At 42.9% G+C, this 17,099-nt stretch overlaps 3 protein-coding genes across 3 annotated transcripts in view; 2 read left to right on the top strand and 1 right to left on the bottom strand.

The window, feature by feature from the left end:
• The window catches only part of notch3 (notch receptor 3), a 30,319-nt gene extending 20,790 nt beyond the window's left edge, over positions 1-9,529 (top strand). Inside the window, exons 15-33 of the mRNA XM_044330522.1 lie at positions 99-332; positions 460-612; positions 738-966; positions 1,096-1,297; positions 1,412-1,568; positions 1,672-1,856; positions 1,974-2,106; positions 2,199-2,456; positions 2,562-2,671; positions 2,797-3,326; positions 3,428-3,754; positions 3,849-3,988; positions 4,078-4,303; positions 4,435-4,525; positions 4,631-4,799; positions 4,943-5,247; positions 5,376-5,523; positions 5,639-5,736; positions 5,855-9,529. Of these exons, the coding sequence (XP_044186457.1) occupies positions 99-332; positions 460-612; positions 738-966; positions 1,096-1,297; positions 1,412-1,568; positions 1,672-1,856; positions 1,974-2,106; positions 2,199-2,456; positions 2,562-2,671; positions 2,797-3,326; positions 3,428-3,754; positions 3,849-3,988; positions 4,078-4,303; positions 4,435-4,525; positions 4,631-4,799; positions 4,943-5,247; positions 5,376-5,523; positions 5,639-5,736; positions 5,855-7,366 (5,207 nt within the window). The 3' untranslated portion in view covers positions 7,367-9,529. The remainder of the gene's footprint in view (positions 1-98; positions 333-459; positions 613-737; positions 967-1,095; positions 1,298-1,411; positions 1,569-1,671; positions 1,857-1,973; positions 2,107-2,198; positions 2,457-2,561; positions 2,672-2,796; positions 3,327-3,427; positions 3,755-3,848; positions 3,989-4,077; positions 4,304-4,434; positions 4,526-4,630; positions 4,800-4,942; positions 5,248-5,375; positions 5,524-5,638; positions 5,737-5,854) is intronic.
• Positions 9,530-10,104: 575 nt separating this feature from the next.
• LOC122967643 (microfibril-associated glycoprotein 4-like) lies at positions 10,105-13,056 on the top strand. Its single transcript, XM_044332394.1, has 5 exons — positions 10,105-10,262; positions 10,360-10,557; positions 11,626-11,722; positions 11,944-12,111; positions 12,249-13,056. Exons 1-5 carry the CDS (start codon positions 10,260-10,262, stop codon positions 12,494-12,496), a joined length of 714 nt encoding a protein of 237 aa, XP_044188329.1. The 5' UTR covers positions 10,105-10,259; the 3' UTR covers positions 12,497-13,056.
• zmp:0000001048 (retinol dehydrogenase 8) lies at positions 12,685-16,882 on the bottom strand. The gene is made up of 7 exons (XM_044332393.1): positions 16,739-16,882; positions 14,518-14,669; positions 14,271-14,432; positions 13,991-14,170; positions 13,808-13,901; positions 13,441-13,624; positions 12,685-13,314 (listed from the first exon to the last, which is right to left on the bottom strand). Exons 2-7 carry the CDS (start codon positions 14,612-14,614, stop codon positions 13,105-13,107), a joined length of 927 nt encoding a protein of 308 aa, XP_044188328.1. The 5' UTR covers positions 14,615-14,669; positions 16,739-16,882; the 3' UTR covers positions 12,685-13,104.
• Between the last annotated feature and the right edge of the window lie 217 nt (positions 16,883-17,099).

Raw genomic sequence — 17,099 nt, 5'->3', positions numbered from 1 at the left:
ATGTGCAGATACATTCTCTAGTGTCATGCCAGGCCTCAGGTTCATCAAAGTTGGCTTCTGAAAAAATGTTTCAGTGTCTCTTCTATCTTTTCTGACAGGTAACCTCTGCCAGGTCAACATCAACGAGTGTGCATCCAGTCCCTGTCTGAACAAGGGCAATTGTGTGGACGGTGTGGCAAGTTTCACCTGTCTGTGTGAGCTTCCGTACAGTGGACCCACTTGTGCTGAAGTCCTCACCCCTTGTTCCCCTAATCCCTGTGCCAATCAGGCCATCTGCACACACACACCAGACTACTTGGGCTATCAATGTAACTGCCAGCAAGGGTGGCATGGTTAGTAAATTTCTTACTTATCATCTCTATGTCAGCTCATCTAATGTAAGATAATCTGTCTGAAAGCTCACAGAAAGTCTTATGATGTTGAGTTATACCTTACTGTATCTTCTTTTTCATTCTTCAGGTCAATTGTGTAACATAGATGTGAATGAATGCATCTCCAACCCCTGCAAGAACCGTGGGACCTGCACTAACACTCTTGGAGGCTTTGAGTGCTCCTGCAGAGCTGGATATAGTGGGCCGACCTGTGAAACAGACATCAATGACTGTGCTCCTAGTGAGTGGCCACATGAACTTGGCATGCTGAATTACTATGATTGTCTGTTACTGTCAAACACAATACCTGGTCCATATACATTTACTGTATTTGACTAAGGTTGTCCTTTCCTTTTGTGTCATCAGATCCGTGCCTAAGCGGAGGTTCCTGTACAGATGATGTGAACTCCTTCCACTGTACTTGCCTGCCAGGCTTCACTGGTCCACGCTGTGCTTTAGAGATCAATGAATGCCAGAGTTCACCCTGCAAAAATGGAGGCACATGCACAGATTACGTTAACTCCTACACCTGCACCTGTAGGCCTGGCTTTACTGGCATTCACTGTGAAACCAACATCCCCGATTGCACTGAAAGGTGTGTGTGTGTGTGTGTGTTTGAGTCATGTCTCATGTTGTACTCTATCAACCTGCTTATACGCACATGTCTATAACAACTGTATATGACAATAAAACTTAAGAATTTAAATTTTATGTATGCCCACAGCTCTTGCTTCAATGGAGGGACATGCACAGATAAAATCAATGGCTATTCCTGCACCTGCCGTTCAGGCTTCACTGGCTCCCACTGCCAATATGAGGTCAACGAGTGTGACTCCCAGCCCTGCCTCAATGGAGGCATCTGTCAAGACGCCCTGGAGTCCTTCCGTTGCTCCTGCCCCAAGGGCTACACTGGCCTCCGCTGCCAGGTACAAACACACACACACTCTTAGAAGTTCTTGTTAAAGCCTTGACTCTTCATACCTTATATTTTTAGACTAATAAATGCTGACAATTTTTCCATCTGTCTCTTGCCTACCCAGACACCAGTCGACTGGTGCAGACGTTCCTCCCCCTGCCAAAATGGAGGGCGCTGTCGTCAAAAGGATGCTTCCTTCATTTGTGAATGTACTAATGGCTGGTCTGGACGTTACTGTGACATCCCTAGGGTGTCCTGTGAGACAGCTGCTCGCCAGAGAGGTATTTTTATATTCTTGACATGATGACATTTGAAATCTCAGTCTGTGTTTGTGTTGTAACTGAGTAATTAAGGCTAAATCTCCTCCCAAATCTTTCTAACCAGGGCTCCAGACAGATGAGCTATGCCACCACGGTGGTCACTGTGTCAACACCGGGAATACCCACTATTGTAAATGTCCTGCTGACTACACTGGCAGCTATTGTGAAAGTCAAGTGGATCATTGTGAAGACAAGCCCTGCCGCAATGGCGCCACCTGCAGGGGATATGTGGGAGGGTACCAGTGTGATGTGAGTCCATTGTCAATATTATGTGCTTCTCTGTCAGATTTCAGCGAAGTCACTGTTTGCACAGTGTTTCGTCACAATTGTGGAGATTAACTAATTGACATCTGCATGTCATTACAGTGTATGCCAGGTTATACTGGACCCAACTGCGAGATAGAGATTAACGAGTGCCAGTCTCATCCTTGCCAAAATGGAGGCTCCTGCATTGATCTGGTGGGACATTACATCTGCTCATGCCCCCCTGGCACACTGGGTATGCAAGCACATATTCAACTGAAAGCTATTTTTATTATTAAAGAGATTACACTATGATATAGTAATGTTCAATAATCATCTCCCTTAAAGGTGTTCTCTGTGAGATCAATGAAGATGACTGTGCTCAACCACTGAGGCTGCGCAGTTCTCCTCCCAAGTGCCTCAACAATGGTACCTGTGTGGACAGAGTGGGTGGATACCGCTGCAATTGTCCCCCTGGATTCACAGGAGAGAGATGTGAGGGAGACATAAACGAATGTCTCTCTAACCCCTGCAATCCCTCCAACAGTCTCGACTGCATCCAGTTGCCCAATGACTACCAATGTGTCTGCAAGCCAGGCTTCACAGGTCAGACAACTGGAGATTCCCTTTGGCCTCTCAATGTGCATTTTTTTTGTGAAAAAACACTGACTTCAGATTGTATATCTTTACCATGAATGATTTTGTTTCTAGGTCGGAGGTGTCAGAGCAGGTTTAGTGTGTGTGAGTCTCAGCCTTGTCAGAATGGAGGAGCCTGTTCTGTGTCCAGCTCTCCACTGGGATACACCTGCACATGTCAGCTTGTAAGTGCACATTTACATTAAGGGTTTTAACACTTATTCATTTTTATAATTTGTGCATTACAGATATTCTTGTTTTTCTTATTGAATGTTCACAACATAAATACATAAATTATGTCCATCATCAGGGTTATACTGGGCCCAACTGTGAAAGAAGCATGTCCTGTCGGGAGCTGTCCTGCTACAATGGAGGTAGCTGTGCACTTACCACACGGGGGGCACGTTGCTCCTGCCTACCAGGTTATGGTGGGACCCAGTGTCAGCATCGCAGTAATGAAGGCTGCTCCTCCCAGCCCTGCCGAAATGGAGGGTTGTGCACTGAAGAGACCAGTTTCCCGTTCTTCCACTGCCAGTGTCCCGGTGGCTGGAAAGGTAAACGCTGCGAGCAGAGCAGCAGTCTCACCGAGCTCCCATTACCTTCATGTCCTTTAGCAGACTGTCATGGCAAAGCCAATGATGGTTTTTGTGACAAGGAATGCAACACATTCCCTTGCCGCTGGGACGGCGGCGACTGCTCTCTGGCAGTCAACCCATGGGCTGGTTGCACAGACCCTCACTGCTGGCGTGTCTTCAACAACAGTCAGTGTGATGAGTCCTGCAACAATGCTGACTGTCTGTATGACAACTTTGACTGCAAAAACAAAGAGAAAGTTTGCAAGTGAGTTTACTTTTACTGTTCACAGAATTCCCCTTAGTTTTATTTCTGTACTGGTCTGAGAATTTGAACTGATCTTGAACCTCTGTTTGTGTCTTTTTTAGTCCAATATATGAAACCTACTGTATCGACCACTATGCTGATGAAAAGTGTGACCAGGGCTGCAACACAGAGGAGTGTGGCTGGGATGGCTTGGACTGCGCAAAGAAGGTTCCAGAAGCCCTTGCTGATGGTGTCTTGGTTCTTGTAGTCCTACTGCCTCCAGAGGAGCTTCTCCGCACTAGCACGGCTTTTTTGCAGAAGTTAAGTGCAATCCTACACACTACGCTGCGCTTCCGGCTGGACGACAATGGAGAAGCCATGATACATCCCTACACACGCCGTGAGGCACGACTGAAGCGGGAGCTGCAGCCTCAACACGAAGTCATCGGGTCAGTCAGACATACTGTTAACATAAAAGCCGAGGTTTTGTCATGTAGATTAGGCATTACACTATAAACACTTGCTTCTCCTCTATTCCTGTAGCTCCAAAGTGTACCTGGAAATAGACAACCGTCTGTGCTCTGAGGACTGTTTCCCTACAGCAGACAGTGCTGCAGAGTACCTGGGAGCCCTGTCAGCTGTAGAAATGCTTCGCTTCCCATACCCCATCAAAGAAGTCCGTGGTGAGTAGAGATACTTAAAGAACACAAAAAGGACTGGCAAGACTAATGAGGCACAAATGAGTAATCACTTCTTTGTCTTCTCACCACAGGTGAAAAGATTACAGTTCCTGAAACTATACCTCAATGGGCCAAACTGATGCTGGTGGGGATAGCTTCTCTTTTCCTTTTGGTCATCCTTGTGATAGGCATGTTGATTGCCCGTAGAAAGAGAGAACACAGCACTCTTTGGTTCCCTGAGGGCTTCTTCCTCAAGAAGGAACCTAGTAGCAACAAAAATCGCAGGGAACCCGTGGGCCAGGATGCTCTGGGAATGAAGTAAGTTTTTTTTGTTCAAATTTTAACGCTAATGTTGTTAAGACTGGATTGTTGTAGCAATATGCTCAGGAATTTAAAGTTGAATTTGATTTCTTGTGCTTACATTGTTTATTGTGTTCATCTGTAAACAGACACATGCCAAAAACTGTGGAGGAATCTCTCCTTGGCGATCACAGTGACCAGTGGATGGACTCAGACTGCCCAGAAGCAAAAAGGCTCAAGGTCAGTTGCACTACTTCTTCATGTTTACAATTTTTTTTACAACAGCATTTTAGCCTGCATTTGAAGTAAGCAATGAAATTGACCTTTCTTGTTCTGTGAGTTCAGGTTGAGGAACCAAGTATGCTCTCAGACAGTGAAGATGCAGTGGACAGCAGGCAGTGGACACAGCATCACCTGGCAGCAGCAGACATTCGTGTGCCTCCCACCATGGCCCTCACCCCACCTCAAGGAGAGTTTGAAAGCGACTGCATGGATGTTAATGTCCGAGGCCCAGGTTAGGAGTGAGATCATCTAAGTTTTAAGATTGAAACTGTGATTTGTACATTTGTACTTCTTAATTATTTTTTTGTGTGATCTATAATGTTGTGAACTTGAATAGACATAAACTCACCCATGTCTGATTTCATCTCCTACCAGATGGTTTTACACCTCTGATGCTGGCATCATTCTGTGGAGGTGGCTTAGAGCCTGAAATCGCAGAGGAGGAGGAGAGTGAGGAATGTTCGGCCAACATCATCTCTGACCTCATCTACCAGGGCGCATCTCTTGCTGCCCAAACAGACCGCACTGGTGAGACAGCACTCCACCTGGCAGCTCGCTACGCCCGTGCTGATGCTGCTAAGAGGCTTCTGGATGCTGGGGCAGATGCCAACGCTCAGGACAACACAGGACGTACCCCGCTACATGCTGCGGTGGCTGCAGATGCACAGGGTGTCTTCCAGGTAAACAAACATCAGCATATACTGTTTGTTGGCCACCAGAGGCATCAGTAGTAGAAGTTTCTATAACTTATTTTAGCACATAGATTGTATAAATTGCAATGTTTAACCCAATCTTTCCATCCTCCTAGATTCTGATCCGAAACCGGGCTACGGATCTTGACTCCCGTATGTATGATGGCTCCACTGCACTGATCCTGGCTGCACGGCTGGCAGTAGAGGGAATGGTAGAGGAACTCATCACTTGTCATGCTGATGTCAATGCAGTGGATGAATTGGGTAAGTGTGTGTAATTTTTCAGTAAAGTGTGTATCCTGATGTAGATGTCCATGTTTTGTGGTAATATAAACTGAAACCATAGATGTGTAATCTCAGTGTTTGTAATCTCTTTCAGGTAAATCTGCACTGCACTGGGCTGCTGCCGTTAACAATGTGGATGCCACTGTTGCCCTGCTGAAGAATGGTGCAAACAAAGATATGCAAGATCTCAAGGTATGGCATCCACTTATCCTGTTTTAACCACACTTTTGCATCATCATGGCTTACATAGAGATATATTTGTATCTAACAAAGCCTATGTTTCTTTTTGTTGCCCTGTTTTTCTTTTCAGGAGGAGACCCCTCTGTTTCTTGCAGCCCGTGAGGGTAGCTGTGAAGCTGTGAAGGTGCTGCTGGCTCACTTTGCAAACCGAGAGATTACAGACCATATGGACAGATTGCCAAGGGACATTGCTCAGGAGCGTATGCACCATGACATTGTGCAGCTTCTTGATGAGTACAACACAGTAAGGAGTCCCCAGGGCCATGGAGGGGCTGGACTTCACCTCACTGGGGGACACACTCCGTCTCCTCTTATGTGCCCTCCCAGCGCTTTCCTGCCTAGTCTGAAGAACACCCCACAGGGCAAGAAGAACCGTCGGCCTGGGGTCAAGGGTTCTAGTCTGGGAGGCCAACATGCTACGAGTCTGAAGGAGTCAGTCAAGGCCCGCAATAAGAAGCTGACCTTGGACATGCAGAGTGCCTTACTGGAGAGCTCAGTTACCCTGTCCCCAGTCGACTCACTGGACTCACCCCATGGAGGAGCAAGCAATGCTGGCTATATCACCAACCCCACTTCTCCTGTGACAATGCAGTCACCAGGGCTCTTCCACTCCTCCATGTCGGTTCCAAACACCCCGATGGTACATAGTAGCATGTTGGAGGGAGGTGGCCCATTTGCTGTATCTCTAGCCCAGCTCAATGACCTGGGAGCTGGAGGAATGTCCTTGCAAGGACGTGTCTCCATGGCTTCAGATGTCAACCACGGCTATGTGCTGAGTCCAGGCCAGATGGGGCTCAACATGGGCCTGGTCAGTCCTGTCAGTGTGCCCTTTGACTGGCACAGCCGGATGCCCCCCTCCTCCCAGTGTGGTCAACAGGTGGTGAATCTGGTGCAGAGTAGCCAGGCAGGCATGCACCCCCAGAGCCCAGCCATGCAGCAGCAGCAGAACATGCTGATGCACCAACAGCAGCTCTACCGTAATCCCATGCTGCAGCCCACACCTGTTACCTCCACACCCACTATCAGCCCAGTCAAGCTGCCCTCCATTGCTGAGCAGCAGCAGCAGCAACAACATCAACAGCAGCAGCAGCAGCAGCTCATCAACCACACCATCACCAGCCAGCAGAGCATGGCCCGCATGGGCACCTCCACCCCACCAACACCCCAGACCTCACAGCCACCACCATCATTCTTCCAGCAGCAGCAGATGCCTCAGCAACCCTCACAGTCCCAGCCTCCAACTCAGCCCCCACAGGCAGCCACGCCAGCAGCCCAGCCCACTCAGGCTCTTCCCTCCCAGCCTAGTGGCAGCACTACAGGAACGGAGGATTATCCTACACCTCCCTCCCAGCACAGCTACTCATCCGCACTAGATGCCACACCCAAACATTACCTCCATTTGCCCAGTGAGCACCCCTACCTGACCCCCTCCCCAGAGTCACCTGAGCCGTGGTCCAGCCCCTCTCCTCACTGTGTCTCTGATTGGTCAGATTCCACACCCAGCCCAGCAGTTGCTGGCTCTGCCCAGACCCAAATTACTCAAATCCCAGAGGCCAATGGCAAGATGCAGGTGTTTGCGTGAAGATCCCATGGCCCCTGCTTGAAAAGGGACCTGGGGTAAAAGAATTTGTGGACTGGCTCTTGGGCCTGTCTGCGTTTATGTGTCAGCCTGTTTCCAAGATTTTCATTGGATTTGGATTGACTATGTTTATCACGAGGACCGTCTGCTAGTGATTTTTGCAGAGAAAAAAAGTAAAGGGAAATGTGTGTTGTCTGAAAAAACAGCAGACAATTTAATGAAGTAATTCTGTCACAGATGGACTTGTTTTTTATTATAAAAAAAAGTATATGAAGAAAACCAAGTCTTTCATTTCAAAGACTTTGGGATGCTCTCCTGAAAACTAACAAACATTTAAAAGTAGATAAGAGAAAAAGTAAAATGTTGAAGGGAATTCATTTATTTTTATTTATTGTTTTTGTCTCTCTGAATTGCTTTTTTTTAGGTGTTTTCACCCTCTTTCTGTCCTAGTTTCTTTGCCAACCCCTCCCATTTTATACGGACCACCTATATTTCTATTTAGCCAGTGTGGCAAGTGATGGTAAAGTAATATAATTTATCATTCAGACCAGTTAGCAGACAGAAAGAGGAATTTTCACCTCTCTTGACTGATATTTATTTAGGCCAACAACAGCTGGTAAAGAATTTGTTACTTTCCATATGAGTATTATGAATAAGAATGTAGATGAGTGTCTCTGAAGCACTTCAAGTGACTAGCGTCATAGGGCAAGTATGGGTCAAATACAACAATTAACTACAATGGTTATTTATAAAAAAAAAAAATGAGTGGCATTTAATCCATGGTAATTTTCCTTATTGCCTTTCAAAAAAAATGAGCAAAGTTTTAGGTGTAATGCTCACAATTCAACTGTAGCTTCTCATTGTCTCTACAGCCCTGATGACTTCAGTCTTGTAGCTTGTTTTCATTCACTTTAAGGAACAGATTTAAACAGAGAATTGTTTTGCCTATAAAATCAGCCTGTCACTGCCCTTTTTAGTCTATGTTTAATTTTTTGTTTTTTTGTTTGTTCCATTGTTTGTTTTATACTCTGTATATTTTTGGAAAACATTGATACTTTTTTTAACATCACTTCAGATGTACTAAGCTATGCTTATCAGCTGCTATTTTATATCACTCTTCCCTACAAACATTCCTCCATTTTGCCTGTCTTCTTTTTAGCCTGGACGCTGTGCTTTTCAGCAGCATCCAGCACAGAGTAGAACCACATTACAGACAGGTAGAAGTTTAATTTGTTGTGCCCGTGTCATGTCCTTGACTGGACTAAATGGAAACATTCCTGTACTATCCATGGCAGTTGAGGTTGATGCTCTCACTTCATCTCTGGTAGTGTCTGTGGTGGAGTAGTGGTCAGTGTGAAGGTGTGGCTGCTGGGCTGTAACTGCTTGTGCCCTGTCACTCCTCAGGGAGGTGTTTAATGGCATGCAGTGGGACAGATCCCCTGCATATACAGTAGCTTTCAGTCCAGGAGCCGCGGGGTTGCATCTTAAGATGATTGTTAGACCGAAGGAAAGAACACTACTATGTAGTGCTGCACCCTTTAACTTTTTACAAAAGTCTGAGATGACACTCCCAGGGATTCAGCCAACACCTTGTATAATGTTTGACAAACCTTTATCCCCACAGGACCTGAGACTGTAGGATAGAGATCATCTTCCCCTTAACGTACTATGGACATTTCAGCATAAAGTAAATTGGTAATAGTAGAATTTTGAGAAAGTAACCTTTGCATTTTCATCTTGTCATGAACAGAAAAGAGTAGGCCATCACTCCTAGCTACTACTTTTGTGGTGACCCAACACTGCCCGTAGTTGTATCATAGACTGAGTCTTTCATTCATTGTTTTATCCTGATCACTATAGAATCAGCTACTGTTCTGTCAGACCTGGGAAACATGTTGTTTTTCACAACCCAGTTAAGATTATACTCACAAGGAAAACTGCTTTTTGTTTGTTTTTTGTTTTTTTTATATATATATACTGTATATGTAACTGGTCTTTCAATTTCCTTACCAGGTCGCACTAAGTGTTTTGTACATTTCAACCTCCCAACTTTTGTTTGTAAATATGTTTGTTCTGGGTAGATCTTTGCTTGAGAAGTCTTATGTTTCTAAAATGATTGTTATGTACTAAAAAGGACAAAAATAAAATGTACTTCATTTAGCATTATTTGAAGCCGAGGCTGTGACTGGTATTTTATTGGTCTTGTGTTATTAGGGCAGTCATAGGTATTTTCTATCATTATTAATTTCTATACTTGTTTAAAAGTAGTTCAAAATCAATGAACATAAAACTTTTCCACAGTTTTCTTTCTACAGTCAAAAGTTGTAAAATAAGTTACTTTTAATAAAAACAGAAGGGAACAACATTTTTGTGTCCTCATGTTTAGTGGTTGTTTTATATTTTAAAGGAGGATTTTAAGTCCTCATATTCATAAACATGTATACTGAAAACAAAGTTATTCGAGATTAATAACTCAATAGTTTTCTAATTTAAAATGTTAATTTATGTGACTCTAATTTTTAATAATTGTTTTTTGAAGTCAGAGTTTGTGGAAATATTGTATTGAAAAGTATTATATTCAAGGTTGCCTATTACTTTGCAATAGTAAACATTTCACACTAGTAAACATAAGCTCAAAAAGGAGATTGTTAAAATAGCCTACTCCTCATTCTAGTACACACCCCTCCCTCAGAGTAAGGACACACTGAAATCTCTCATCTTATTTTTAGCTGCATCCAGCAGCTGCCATAAGCCACTACACAGTCCCAAGAAAATCAACAAGTTGCTCTGTAAATTTGCCACACAGGAGATCAAACCTAGTCAGTCTCAGTCAATTATTGCTAGCAGATATACCTATAAAGATTTACTTCAATAGAGCTACGTCACCAGAGCAACAATGGTGAGTGTGGTGTGACTGATGCAAGTATTTTTAATTAAAATAATATTATAATAAAATATTTCAAATGCTCAGAGTAGTTTTTGTGGTTTGATTACAGGGTTTTATTGTTTTTCTCCTGCTGATCCCAGTGGCAGTCTGCTCCCATGTGTTTCTTCCAGTTGATTGCAATGATTTGTATAACAGAGGTTTTGGTCATAGTGGAGTGTACAGCATTTACCCAGCAGGACCAGTCTCCCCAGTCCAGGTCTACTGTGACATGGGCTGTGAGGATGAACCTGATGGTGGTAAATGGACGGTATGTATATTTAAATATTATCTATCAAATATTTGAATGCACTAAAACTCAGTTTTATCACACAGCCATTGCCACTGAATGTTCTGTAGACTACTAATATATCCCATTGCCTTGTGTTGGATCTTCAAAATGTTTTATAATTCTATTCTCAGTGCCAAAAACTGAGAAAAAAAGCTGTTTAAAAAAAAAGGAATGAAATGTCCATTAACCAAACATGCATCCGAAGGAAAAACAGAGCAGCATTAGAAGTAAAGAATATAGATGTTAAGGCTAATGAACCCACGAGCAGGACACCAAGGCAGAAGGCAGCAAGTAGAGTTGGAAAAGGATTTTATTTGCAAGGCAGTAAACTGGGAGGCTGGGGCCAAGGTCTGGGCTGGTAGCTGGGGAACCTGGGGGCTTGGGCTGGGCGTGAGACTGGGTATAGGGGATGGAGCGGGGAGCCAGGTAGAGGGATAGGCTGGGCAGAGGGAATGGAGCGGGGAGCCAGGCAGAGGGATGGGCTGTGCAGGTGAGGCAGGAGGACTGGAGACAGGGCCGGGGTCAGGCTGAGGTCTTCTACAGGCACAGAGAGACAAGAGTTAGGCAAATGCTGGATACTGACAGAACAGTAACAAGTTAGGCTGGAAGCGTGACTGACTGTATGAACAGAGTCTACGATCTGGCAGTGAGTAGGAGGTTGCACCCAATATTTAAGCAGACCTCCTGATGGATGGCAGCTGTTCGCCCGACTCCCACACACCTGTCTCCACTCCTGCAATTTAGACACAGACACGAGAGAGAGAGAGACACACACACCCACACCCACACACACACTCGGAGGAGGCAGAAGTGGAGGGCATGACAATAGAACCATTAATAAGGTAAACAATGAACCGGTGTTTGGCCACAAGACATTTTCATCATGATGATTAAGCAAAGTGGGAAAATTTTGGAGCTAAAGATCGCTCATTAAACATTTAATGAAGTATTTCTTTGAAGCTGGTTGTTTGGAATACCAATATAAGAAAACACAGCTGCTGACTGACTTTATTTGAGCAATGGCCCTAATAATAGATTCCACTCCAGGTCATTCAGAGAAGAAAAGATGGCAACATTAACTTTTACCGTGGATGGGACCAGTACAGGACTGGTTTTGGACAGGCATCTGGAGAATACTGGTTGGGTAAGACTTCATTCAGATTGGTGAATTAGATTTTCTTATGTGATTCCATCAATCCACAGGTCTGAAGCATGTTGTAGAGACATTGTGTTAGTTTTTGCTCCACAGCACTGCTGAAGGCAAACCCATTGATGCTGAAGATAAACTTGGAATCACCTTTTTTGTCTATACCACTTTCCTCAAAAGTGCCTTTTCCATCCTTGTATATATGTTGTCTCTGCAAGGTCTGGAGAATATTCATCTCCTCACTCAAAGGAAAAGCTATGAACTGAGGATAGAAATGGAAGACTTTGAGGGGGCAAAGGCGTACGTTCACTACTCTTCATTTTCTGTTGGTCCGGAGCAGGACGGCTACAAGCTTAGTTTTAGCGGCTTCAAAGATGGAGGAGCCGGTGAGTCTAAGAAATTGTGAAATGGTAGCTTCAATGCTTGTGTCATCAGAAATGCAAGTGTAATTCATGAGCGCAAGGCTCTATTGCCATTACAACATCCCAAGACATTAGAACAATTGATTTTCTGTTGTTTTCAGGAAATTCACTAAGTGAACATAACGGTCAGAAGTTCTCGACATTTGACAAAGACCAGGACACTCATTCCTCAAACTGTGCTAAAACCTACCTGGGAGGATGGTGGTATGGTGAATGCCACAGTGTCAACGCCAACGGGATGTACTTATGGGGCAGCTCAACCTATGGGATTGGAATTAACTGGGTGTCTTGGAAAGGATATGATTATTCCTTGAAAGCTATTACAATGAAAATAAGACCCAAAAGTTAATGAGTTTATTATGGTTAAATATTGTATGTATTATTTATTTTGGTTTTTTTAATTTTATTTCATTATATAGTTGTCTTTATCATCTTTATAGTATTTATTTCTTTGTGCTAGTCTGTCTGACAATAGGGTAAATCATATACAGAGTGGTACTTACTATGCAAATGACATCAAAAGTGTAATGAAGTATATGACTTTTGTATTCTTTTTATTGCTTTACTCTTGTATTCCTTAAAATTGTAAAACATAATATCCTTGACACTTAATGAGGACAGTACATGGAAGAGTGCTTGGATGTAACATTTGTGTTATTATACAGTATTAATACATACAAATCTATAGTTAGAAAAATTGATTGCACGGCAAGAAATATTACATAAATATAAAGTACAAGTATTTATCATTATGTTTACAGTTACTATACGGATAATATCCTATGGCCTGTGCTGTGTTCATTGCTGCTCAGGAAAAAAACTTGTCACCTTCCTGTTGGATATTATACTTAAAAAACACAGTGACAACACATTGTAACAACTTCATTCAATCACTATCTGTTGTACCTTCTCCGTAAGATTAAAATGTATAGTCTGTGTGACTTGTCAGTCAAATCTTTATTTCTTCCCTACCCTCTTCTGCAGCATTCGCAGCACCCCAAGAGTAGCATTGAACACATTGTCATGCTTAAAGATCATCTTATAGAAAGTGTCCAGAGGGAGACGCCCCGTTGGATCTGCATGCTTCAGTGCAGTCATGGGCATGTACAGACGGTTGGTCTGGTGGCGCAGAGGGGGCTCCGTGGCTGTGATCACTTTAAGTGTTTGCTGAATAATAAAAACAACAATATTTCAACCCTGGATGGTGCTTCCTCATTATGCATTTTCACTGTCAAAACAAATATTTTTGGTGATCTGTTAAACCTGAATAAAATCATAGTAGTTATCACTTGCCTCTGCCACTTCCTCTGGTGTCTGTCCTAATGAGGCGAAGACCTTTCTAGAGTACGGCAGATAAATTTCACGGAAGATTCTGGCAGTCTCCTCGTCTGCCCCTGATAGATCCATGTTCTCAGCATCCTCGTACACTTTCCTTTCAAACTCTGTTATCACTGGGCCAGGTTCCACTAGAGTTGTCCTTGTGACAGAAACATAAAAGAGATAACATATAGGTTGTACTGTTCCATTACAATCAACAAGTTTTAAACATCTTACCATTATGGGCTTACTGATAACTCAAGATTTAGTTTGATCATGGGCACTTGTGGGGTGGCTGCATTAAGTTGTTTAAGTTGATGTATTTTTCAGGACATGTAATCACTTGATGTTAAACTTCAGTGCTTGCACTGCCAGACTTTCACAAAATCCTTCCACAGCAAATTTGGAGGCAGAGTAGACATCATTGAACAGAAGCCCTGTGAAGAAATATGAGGAACCCTTTTAGCAACCTCTTAACTCTTTTAATTAACTTCTTCTTTAATTTCACAGAGACAAACATACACACCCTGTATTCCCATAACGCTGCTCATCACCACAATATGGCCGCTCTGCCGCCGCTTCATGTCAGGCAACACCTCTTTCACCAGCCGTGCCAGGCCAAAGACATTTGTGTCAAAGAGCTCCTTCATGGCAGCGATACTTTGGCACTCCAGCGGCCCAATCATGCCGATCCCTGCATTGTTCACTGCAACAGCAGAGCATTCTACGTCATTATATGTTTGTGGAGAAATCCAAAATTAACTTCAGATGTGTTCATGGAAGAATGTAAAAGAGAGATGCCAGACCAAGAACATCCACCCGTCTGTCTGGCAGGCTGTTGACACACTCTCTGATGGAGGCTTCACAGCAGGCATCTAATTGTTTGATTTCCAGGGTTTTGTTTAAGGAGTCACCAGCTGCTTTCTCCAATGGTCCCCGTTTCCCAAGATCCCTCATTGTGGCAACCACTGCCCCAAATAAAAAATGAATACACTGGCTGTCAGTGGTTATTTCTGTGTGTCATATGATGATTGAGGAGAGTGAATGGCTGACCTTTGAACCGTTTGAGCTCATCTTTGGCCAGCCGTGCAGCCACAGCCAAGCCGATGCCAGAGGAGCACCCGGTCACCAGCACCCTCCTGGTCCCCATGGCTCTCTGACCTTTGACCTCAGGGCTTAGGGAGATCCAGGCTGATCAAACAACACTGTAAACAGGGAAATTGAACTAAAGGAATATTCCTCTAACATTATGTCTTCATCATCACCAATCTGCAAAGTTCAGGTTATTCTGTGATGAACAACTTTTTGTTGAACCCATTTTTCTTAAACATGATGTGTGTACATCTATTTGGGTCACTGATTTCTCACTTTGCCTTGAATGCTATTTGAATATCCCAAGAAAACATCCATGAAAACTGTTGCATGGTCAAAATGGAACGTCTTGCAGCTGCATTGGATTATGGTTTATTGACACAACTGTAAGTGAAGGAATTAGTGTCTCTGCTTTTTTATTTAAGGGTTTCAATCTGAATGATCACTGAATGCAAATTAGTGAGTCCTCTAAAATGCCTGGATTATATGTGCTCTAATCTGATTTACGTATCCTGGAATGTTTATCTGCCTACAACAGCAAGCTTAGTGCTTCGTATGAGAGCTCCATTATTCACACTTGAACTCTGTCATAGGTATAATTATGTATGTGAGATATTTATTTCTCAAGACACACAACATGATAGCATATGGATGCCTCAGAGTAGCTAATGGATAACTGCTGTTTGACATTAACACTGAAAAAAAGTACTTTGTCATCTCTACAACACAAGAGACAGAAGAAAAAGAAAAAGCTATTACAGCATATGATTTAGAGCTTCTGCCTTAAGACTCTTGAGGTGAATTTAAGTTACATCCTTGAGTTATAGTCCACGACACGTCAAACTATCAATGTTACAGATGCAAAAGCTTAAATGTAGTGTGAATTGTTCAATGATACTATGAATACTATGAAAAAAAAGTATAAATACCATGCAAAGAGGAAAAAACTCAAATTAAAGTCCTGCATTCAAAAGCGCTCATCAGACTGAATGGCCCCTTCACATTGTTATATCAATGTGTATTAAAATCATGTCTTGTTATTAGGGATGACTTAGAGTAAGCAGCTTGGTCGAGGTAGGTAATTAAATCCAGTGGTGGAAAGTATCTAAGTACATTTACTCAAGTACTGTACTGTACTTCCACTCCACTATATTTCAGAGGGAGATATTCTTCTCCACTACATTGATTTGACATCTTTAGTCACTTTTCAGATGTAGATTTGACACAATGGATCATATAACAAGCTTTTAAAATACAACACATTATTTAAGATGAAACCAGTGGTTTCCTAACTTTTTGGCTTTTGACGTCTTACAAAAAGCAGTGTGTAGTTGGGGTCACATTTCAGATGTCTCTGAGTTGTTAACAGCTCCACCAAATGGTGACTTTTCCCTCTAAACATCTCACATGGTTTCATTTCAATAGCCTAAATGTTAAAATGATCAAATATTTCACAAAAAATCAAAGATTAGAGAAAAAGTCCAAAAACTGAAAACAGATTTGTGTATCAGAACTTTGGTTTTTCCTCTTTTCTCTCCCATTAATCGTCTCATGACCCCTCAGGTTTATCTGGTGACCCTTTGCAGGGACCCGACCCCTAGGTTGGGAACCACTGGAATAAACCAGTTTAATGTATATAAAGTAGTTCAAACTAGCTCCACCTCCAGCAGCTACAAAAGTAACATGCTGCTTACACACTGATGCTTTAGTATTAATAATCGAATGATGTCATATATGATAATATATCAGTCAGAGTGACCAAGCCACTACTTTTACTGCAATACTTTAACTGCATTTTTCATTTTTCATGCAGGACTTTTACTTGTAATGGAGTATTTCTACATTGCTGTACTAGAACGTGTAATTAAGTAAAGAATCTGAATACTTCTTCCACCATCAGAGTGAAAAGTAAAATATTTCCATCTCAAATGTAGTGGCATAGAAGTATAGAGTAGCATGGTTACTCTCAATATAGTATGAGTACCTCAAAATTATAGTTAGGTACAGTACTTGATTGATGTAATGTCCTGTATATCACCCAAAGTGTGACACCGCAGGGGATAAAATGCAGTCGACTCTGAATAATACAGGCACTAAATCCCTCCTGGACTAGTTAACCACATCAAAGTCCAGACTTGGGTTTCTGTAGGTCTAGTTGTAGGTGGTGTTGTGGTTTACCAACCTGCAGAGCGAGCAGCGCGTCTTCCACAGAGGCAGATGTGGGAAGCAGAGACTGTGAACTATGAAGTACTCATGGAGCAGGACACGACCTAGTCACAGCGTGACAGGCGGCTACATAAGCCTAGCGATTACCTAAAATGGGTCACATAAACAGACTCAGTATGTGGGAGTTGTAGTTCCTATGCTGACCACAAGAACTCCCTTAACTACAAAACCAATAATCATAAAGTGCATTTTGAGGAGACGTCGGAACATTTGCAGCCGTTTTTTCTGGCTACAAAACCGGGTATTTTAACCCAAACCATGATCTTTTCCTAACCCTAACCAAATGTTAAACCGTTAAATGACACGAGAAAAGCTTA

This window comes from Thunnus albacares, chromosome 17, assembly GCF_914725855.1.
Source record: "Thunnus albacares chromosome 17, fThuAlb1.1, whole genome shotgun sequence".
NCBI lineage: Eukaryota > Metazoa > Chordata > Actinopteri > Scombriformes > Scombridae > Thunnus > Thunnus albacares.
This window is presented reverse-complemented; position numbering and strand designations above follow the sequence as displayed.